We start from the raw sequence: 8,622 nt of genomic DNA, 5'->3' as shown, positions 1-8,622 counted from the left end.
GGATATTGATGCTTTGGGTGGAAATTCCACCAGGAAGACCATACAGTCTAGAAATCTTCAAACAAGACAAATATGAACACGTTTACCCCACAAGCCATCTGCTCACCATATATGCTGCCAGAGGAAGCATGCCTGTCCTCAACATTCCACTTTCCAGATGCGATAGAACAAGCCCACAATAATAAAAAGTGTGTCGCAGACAAATGATGACAGCTGTGGTTTAAGAGATGAAGGGATGTGTATTTGGGTCGGTGAAAATATGGTAACTGACTTCAAATCAGATGCTCAAAAATGTTCAGTGATTCTAAGAAGCATATCAGGCCTTCATGATGCCCCAAAACCAGCGGGGAGTGGTCAACGTGGGAGCCAAGGTGTTTCTCTCACGCAACCCTGAGAAATCAGTTGCCCTTCACCAGGAAGGTCCGTCATACCTCCCATCAGGCTCGGTCACTTTCGAGATCCAGTCTGGCTCGTAGCAATTACCCCTGCAGTTCCTCCTAACTGTCCAGAGAAACAGGACGCATTTGTCTTCAGAAAATCCTCTTGAGTGGGAAATTGCCTTGATGACACCAAAACCTGTAGCTGGTTGTTTGCACAAGGCAAGGGGATGCTGGTGAATCCACTGGAAATTCTTTAGGTTTCCTTAGCAACCTCAGGAGTTCCCTAGTGCTCCTGGTGAAAAAAGATTTCCCCCTTCCTGGAAATCCTTGGGCAGGTGGGTGCTCTCTTCTCTGGCCCCTTCTTCCTGTGGACTCAAGGTCCCTGGCCTCGCCAGGGAGCCTTGGTCAACTGAGGGGCCAGGGGGATGGGAGAAAGTGCCCGGACGAGGAGCAGCCCTTCAGAGGGTGGCTTCTCATCTGGGTGTCTGGGACCACTTCTTTCTCCTAGGGCCACTTGGTGGGGACATTCTTGTGAGTCCTGTGACCAGGCTTCACATCCGAACTGCTCTCTGTGATGCTGACGGGCCTGATAGAGCTGGTCGCCGTATTACAATGCAGGAGTGATGCATATCCCAGCCTTTCCCCACGAGTATGGGTTGTTTGATGCTGCAGTTAGCCATAAAGACACTAAGCTTCCCAGTAAGATATGTATAACTTGAAGAGGACTAGGCTGCTTCTTTCTCCACTCAATGGGATTCTCAGGCTCTTACTTCCAGGTTATATGTTTCCAGGATTTAGGATTAGAATCCTAAGTGTCTCTGGACCCGCCATATTGTACTCCATGCCTTGGTCCCACCTCGGCAGTCCAATGGAACCAACATCCTTGCTTGGTGCTGTTCAGTTGATCCTCTCACTCTGGCGTGTTTCGCTACCTCGTGGGTCTCTCTCTACAAGTCAGTCCCTTGCTTGATCTTTTCTAAATCACACAGCATGGGCTTTTAACTGCCAAACACACAGCTTTCTCTAGCCTAGCCACCAAAAGACTGTAACTTAACCTGGCCCTGTAACAGGCTACATCAGTGGCACACACACAGTATGTGCGGATGACAATCTGACCTCATACACTAGGGTCTATTTGCCAGAAAACTTCTCCACAAGACCAAAACATCCCTCCTGCAAAAAGATAGCAAGTTCTGCTCAAAGCCTGCCTGCCCCAGGCCAGTGGGTTTATAACTAATCCTGAACACCATAGGACACACTCCCCAGATGGAGCTTTTCTCCTACCTGCTCCCTTTGGCGTCCCGACTGCCTTTCCTCTCACTGTCTAGGAAGTCCTCTCCAGTGTCTCACCGTGTCTCCCAGAAGCTCATTCCCTCTGATTTAGAGATGAGGAGACAGGCCTGCAGGAAGTCCTGGAGTTGCCCAAGCTGCTTCTAGACCTTTCCCTTCCACAAGATATCTGGTGGGTGAAGAATTCCTATGATGTCATATAGGACTGTTAAGAGATTCTTCTGCTTCCTTAGTCTTGGAGACGTTGCGGATGGCTGTGGAATGAAGTCCAAGGAGATGGAGGGGTGGCTGGTGGAAGGAGACGGCTGCCCCAGGGAGCCTCCTGCAGAACAATGGTGGCACGTGAGGACTGGGCCCCTCACCGGTGGCCTCTGGGCGCAGACACGCTGGGCAAGAGGAGCCCGGTGACTGGCATTGCCCGGCCCAACCTTGTGCACCCAGATCTCTGCAGGGCACCCCAGTATACCTACATGTGCCACCGAGGGGCCAGAGTGCAGCCAGCCTCCAGCCTTCTTCTGCTCTGCACCACGACGCTGTCATCATGCACAGCTGTTCAGGTTGAGCCTCGCTCCATGTGGTCACGAGTCACCCTGGCGCAGCTGCCTCCACCGTGTGACCTGGGCTCCCAGAATGAAGCCAAAGGGCCCAGGGATCACCTGTAGTGATGGTGCTACACGGAAGGAACAGCGCCCCCCAGGGTAGGCCTCGGACCCCGCCCCCCTTACCCAGGCTGAACTCTGTGCAAAACGTCCCCCGCGTGGCCGGTTTCCACCCGTGGGCATCCAAGTTTGGAGCAGCCTCAGATGCAGGGGAATGTCCTCCGCATCCTTTGCACACTTGTGAAGAAGGTGGGTGCATTTCCACTTGATATTTTATAATAGGAGCTCTTGGGAACTTATTATCCAGGGAGGGAGAAAAAAAGAGAGAGAGAATCTGATTTCTTTCCTGTGGAATATTCTGCTGACTCACATTGCATTACTTTGAAAGAAATTGACCAAGGTTTTCTATTTCTTCTATACTTTTTAGTCACCTTCAATGTGCTCCCTTCACTATATGTTTCACTTAGTATCTCACATAAATGAAATTTTGGTTTCTTTTTGAGAAAAGGTGTATTTGGTCAATCGAAATAAATTTCCGCAGGGGATGAAAGAGCACATTTGCAAACAACCAAATCTTATAGACCATGATGAAGATGGACATTAGGGTTTATGATTTATGATTCTGGACAAGAAAAAGTAAGCCAAACATACATGCCAAGACGACATCCCTGCAGGCCAACCACCAGGTTTCTAAGGATACTTTTCACTGGCATAGAGCATACGCGGACCCTCAGGATGCAGGGTCTTTTATTGTGAGCTGTAACTCAGAGAGAACCTTTGAAAAGTCTCACATTATTGCTTAGAGGGAGCAATCAGCAGGCCACAAATATGAAGTTTTCTTTGTTTCATTCCAACTTTTCAGGATGTTTTACAAACACAGCTTTGTCCCTATGCTTTCGTGTTGTGCTGCACCAAGCTTCTGTCTTCTTGTATTTTCCAAACCGGTAAATAATAAAAATAATAAGAGGAGGGGCAGTTTGTCCTGGAGGCAACCTACCTGTGCTGGCTGCTCCTTCATTGTTACTGAGTCTATTTCAAGACCCTCACAAAGGGAGGAATACTCCACTGTCCTGACAGCTGAGCCTTTTAGTAAACCCTTTCCCACATAAAACTTTAGGTTCAAAATCTGGAAACGATCGCTTTCGTCACATTTTCCTTCCAGTTTCTCACGTACTGCCCTTGCCACCATCACGCCAGCTACACGTTCTGGAAACGCAGCTCGTACTGTACAGATTTCTAAAATCCCTTTGCTGAGCAAATCTTAGATTTAGTGTGCCACAGGAGAAAAGCAGCAAACACACATCAGGAAGGGAAGGGCGTGCACAATTGTGATGTTTAGCTCGGCTCTGTGATCAAGTGTTCCAAAGGCAGAGGAAAACAACTCAAAATATTAACTGGTGAGTGTCAGGATTGTTCTTCAAAGAGCTTTGTGACACATAACGGAAAACAGTGTAATTACCGTTATTAAATTTAATACCCCAAACAGATGGTGTTCCAGTTTTTTCCCCCAAAATGGACTGCTACCTGATTGGAAAATTATTTCTGAGCCCTTACCCCAAACCCTGTTGCTTAACTTCTTTTGCATCCAAATGAGAATTGGTCTGCTTCCCTTATTTTGAAAATCTGACCATAAAATCGTTTCTACTTTCTCCTAGTTGTTACTTAAGGATCAGAAATTACCCATTTTACTTGAGGAATTACGGTTACACTGAGCCCCAAACTGTCAGGAAATGAAGGATCTGCTAAATTAAAGCGGTGTTCTTATATCCCCTTGGTTAAAAGGATAGGTTTGTGTGGACATTTATCTAGATTTCTCTGGAAAAGATTTGCACAGCTTCCCTTCTAACCCCCACCTTCCCTTCTAACCCCCACCTTCCAGTACATTCCTAAGGACCCCTAACAAGCCTTTGGCTCCAGCTTAGCTGTTTTGAGCCTATACCCTTGAAGTGCCAGAAGGGTAGAATCTGGCAGCTCAGGCCCAGCTCTAAAAATCCACGATCCTAGTGACGGTGGTGGGTTTTCTTAATAAACAATAGACACGCATATAAGAAATCATTGGAAGCTCTATTTTAAATCCTTGTGGAAACCACGTGATGCAGAAATAAGTCCACCTTCCTTTGACTTTGAAAATATTTTATTTGAATAGTAAATAGTTATACAGTTGAAACAGTTCTATTGAAGCTTCTATAAATAGCTAACAATTAAGAAAATAATGTATGTAGAAAAGAGATTGCATTTAAAAGTAAGAGCTGTCGTTTGTACGAGGGCCCTGGGGGCGCTCCAAGCAGAATAAAATGGTAGGTTGTCTGTAATTCGCTCAGATAGGTATAAAAGTTAAAACTTTTAACAGATCCCTTTAGAAAAAGGCTCTCTTCTAAAATGCACAGTGAAATGTCAAGAGTGGTGGGGGGGGGGAAGCGCACCCAAAAAAAAATCTGCAATCAAATAATATCATAATCTTCATAATTAATATAAATAAATAAAGAATAAATAACAATTACTCATAAATCAACATATACATTTAGAGGGAACTCATTATAGTCCTACCTCAACAAAGATGATCAAACCGAAAAGTCTTACGTGAAATATTGAGGCAGTTTCTACAGCATCTTCTGAAAACTCCCTTCCCTCCCCCCGAAAAACAATCCCAAACAGACAACAGTTCAAGGCATTTGTGGCTAGACTAAAGAAAACTCTTTTTTAAGCAATTTGATTTGTTCACATACAAAAAGGTAAAGCCAGACTCCAGCAGTTCACAAGCCATAATAAAGCTAATCGTGTGGGAAGTTCAATTTACAGCCTGTGAAATATAAAGGCATTTATTCCTCAAGATTCACCCAAAACAACCCGTACGCTACATACATAGAGAGCAGAGATTGGTAGGCGAGAGCAAACCGCGTTTCTAGACCATGAACACAGAAAATACTAGCAAGAAAAACATCTCCCCTCCAAGGGGAGGCTTCCAACCACGAGACAAACGCGTACAGCTTTTCTCCCTTGTACAGAAAGAGATTGGCTCCTGTTGCGCCATGGGGGGGAAGGGGACACAACGCAAAGGGGGCGAGGGGTCCAAAAGGAGTCACAACGAGAGGATCGGGGTTACCGTCACGCTACACCGAGAGAAGCGGAGACGACACTTTCACCGGGGGTGGGTGCCCCCGGCGCGGACGCGGGGTCGGGGCGCGCTCTCTTCGTGGGTCTCCAAGCGAAGGCACGGTTCGGGGGGCCGGGGTGGAGGGCGCGCTCTAGCAGGCCGGACGCACGGGCACCTGCAGGAGGATCACTTGTCTGTTCTCTGATGGGTGGCACTTGTTGATGTGCCGCGTGAGGCCGGGCGAGCTGTAGAAGGTGGCCGGGCAGTACTTGCAGGGGAACACCTGGGCGGCGTGCAGCAGGCGCAGGTGGCGCTCCTGGGCGCCCTTGCTGGGGAACGTCTCCCCGCACACTGGGCACAGGTGGCACTCGGCGGACGCACTCAGGCCCAGCACGCCGGCCGCCTCGCCGTCGCCGGCCGCCTCCTGGGGCGCCTTCTCGTCGGGCCCGGGGTACAAGGCCAGTAGGTCCTCGGCGGGGGGCGCCGGCGGCGCGCCCTTGACCTGCAGCGCCTGGTGGTGCGCCAGCAGGTGCTTGCGCAGATAGGCCTGGCGGCGGAACTTCTTGGCGCAGTGGTGGCACTCGTAGAGCCCGTCCTCCGAGCCCGACTCGGACACGCCGCCGGGGCTCGGCGTGTCGCGGTCGCTGCCGCCGCCCGTCGCCTCCCGCACCTCAGCCCTGGCAGCGGTTTCGGGCTCGGACGCGCGGGCGGCGGCGGGCGCAGGCCGCGGTTTGTGCCAGCGGCGGTGCGAGGCCAGGTTGGCCGGGCAGCTGAAGACCTTGGCGCACTCGGGGCAGCGGTACTCCACGCGCACGATGCGCGAGCACTTGTGCTGCGCCAGCGCAAACGGGTCGGCGTACTCCTCCTTGCAGAGCTGGCAGATGAACTCGCCCAGCGGCCGCGCCGCGCTCCCCGCGCGGCCCCGCGGCGCCTCCACCGGGCCTTCCTTGATCTTGAGCCCCAGCACGGGCGACGTGGTCACCTCGTCCTCGAAGTGCAGCTTGCGGATGGCTTTGGGCTTCTTGGCGCCTGGGGCTTTGGCTACCTTGGCGGGCGGCTCGGCGGCGGCGGCGGCGGCGGCGGCGGGGGGCGCGGGTCGCTTGCCTGGGGGCCGCAGGGAGGCGGCGGGGGGTAGCGGGGGGCCGGGCCCCGGGCCGCGGGCCGCCTCGGCGCCTGCCGAGAACGCCGTGCCCATCTTGAGCTCGGCGGGCGCGAAGAGCAGCGGGTCGCCGCCGCAGGTGCCGCCGCCGCCGCAGGTGCCGCCGCCGCCCGCGCCATTGGCCCCGCCGCCGCCGCCGCCGCCGCCGCCTCCAACGAGCAGCGCGGCGGGCGTGGGGAAGGACTCGGCCGAAACGGGCGAGCCGAGGTTGAAGCTGCGCTCGAAGTACTTGTGCTTCTCGTGCTCGCGGCTCACGGGCCGCGTGGGGCTGTAGAGCGGCGCGGGGTGCGCGGCCTCGGGGTTGCCGAAGTGCGCGGCCCGCGGCCCCGGCGGGGGTGGCGGCGGGCCCGGCGCGCAGGCGAGCGCGGCGGCGAGCGTCGCATGGGCGCGCTCGGCGGGCGGCGGCGGCAGAGGGCCCGGCCCGGGGCTCGGCGCCGGGGGCGAGGCGCGGGCGCCCCCGCAGCCCGGCGAGAGCAGCAGCGCGCGGTCGCCGTCCTCGCCGCCGCGGACCCGGTAGGACACGGGCGTGGACTTCTTGCTGCGCTTCACCAGAAAGCCGCGGGGCATGTTGGCGCGGCGCGAGGGCGAGGGCGAGGCGCTGGCTCGGTCCCACCTTCGCGCTCGGCCCCGGCGGCCCTCAGTGCCCCCGGCCCATGGCCCGGGCGCGGCGGCGACGGCGGCGGGACTCGCGTGGCGCCTGCGGCGGCTCGGCCCGGCTCTGCGCCCTGCACGCGCGTCCCTGTCCCCGGGCCCGGGAGCCGCTCCCTTTTAACTGGGGGAGGGGGCCATTGTTCTCGCCTCCCGCTTCCCCCAGAGCCAATCAGCGCGTCCGCAGCTCCTCCGCCCGGTCGGGTTGGGAGGGCGACGCGGCGGCCAAGAGGGGGCCGGGACTCGGGGGTCGCCCGGTAGGTGCGGCAGATGTACCTGAGGGCGCGGGGCCCCCGCGCGCGCCTCGCCGCCGCCCCGCCCGGCGCCACCGCCCCGCCCGGCCCAGGCACACGCCCGGCCCCGCCTCCCTTCACGGTCGGCTGCTCCTCTATGGGGAGGCGCACGTGCCTGGGCTTTGTGTCTCTCCTCCCGGGGGCGCGGAGCCGCCAAATGGGCCCGTCCATCAGCACGACAATGCTCGCCCCCCTCCCGCGCTGGGATTACCCGCGGGTCGCGAGCAAAATAGCAACAAAGGAGAAGAATGGCCCCAAATATGTCAGGAGGGTTCAATCCGCGAGCCGAAGCGGAGGGGGAAGTTGTGCTCGCTGATTGGGTAGGGGCGGCGGTGGGCAGCAGCAGGCGCGGGGGAGATCTGAGTTAGGCGGCCGGGGCGGGAGTGGGGTTGGGGGAGGCGCAGGAACTCCTCCTGGTGTTTGGGAAATAATCCGGAATCGAAAATAGCTGCAAAGCCCGGGCCGCCCAGAGCCCCGCCCGGGCCTCGGACTGATGGGCCGGGGGACCCAGGGTCTAAACGAAAATGGGACCCTGGAGTTCCAAGTTTGGGTGGAGGGTCTGGCCTTCTGGCAGCAGCTGAGGGCGCTGTTTGTGTCCGCAGCCGCTGCGCACTCTCGGGCCTCGGGAAGGTTCCTATCGAGTTTGAGAAACAGTTGGCACCTCACTTCTTCAATCGCCAGCAGACACAGCGCTGGATGGGGGAGGGGGCAGGCTGGGCTGTGTTCCAAAAACCTTGAATTTCTGAACTTTTTTTTTTTTTTTTTAAAGTTCCCGGAGGCTCCGGGATTGGCATCGTTGGAGGGGCCCGGTCCAGGCTGCTCGGAGCCTCCGCGCCGCCCAGGGCCGGGTTGATTCGGGTGGACTTGGCCAAAGCCCGAAACGCGCGGCCAGCCGCGTGCGCCCCAGTGAAGTTGGTTTCCGCTCTCCTTGCACGGCCTCATGCATTTTCATTCCGAGCGGGCATTTTGTCTGTCGGTTGACATCAGATGCTAAATCAAGGGCTCCAATCAAGGCGCCTCGGAATAAAGGGGCCGCCTGTCTGGGCGCGGGGCCCCCCGGAGCCGTGCCCCCTTCACCTTTGTGAAGGAAATTAACCTCCCGCTATTGAGCGCCGGTCGCGGCCAATCTGGACTCAAAAGAGGCGCGTGCTGCCGGCCG

General features: G+C 55.9%; 1 protein-coding gene across 1 annotated transcript; it reads right to left on the bottom strand.

Moving 5' to 3' along the window:
• Positions 1–5,487: 5,487 nt before the first annotated feature.
• INSM1 (INSM transcriptional repressor 1) lies at positions 5,488–7,152 on the bottom strand. The gene has a single exon (XM_022594210.3). It carries the CDS (start codon positions 7,087–7,089, stop codon positions 5,515–5,517), a length of 1,575 nt encoding a protein of 524 aa, XP_022449918.2. The 5' UTR covers positions 7,090–7,152; the 3' UTR covers positions 5,488–5,514.
• Positions 7,153–8,622: the final 1,470 nt, after the last annotated feature.

This window comes from Delphinapterus leucas, chromosome 15 (genome assembly GCF_059928025.1).
Source record: "Delphinapterus leucas isolate spDelLeu-1000000601 "Yukka" chromosome 15, BTC_Dleu_Yukka2, whole genome shotgun sequence".
Classification (NCBI taxonomy): Eukaryota; Metazoa; Chordata; class Mammalia; order Artiodactyla; family Monodontidae; genus Delphinapterus; species Delphinapterus leucas.
The sequence above is the reverse complement of the archived record's forward strand: the minus strand, read 5'-3'. Positions and strand labels throughout refer to the sequence as shown.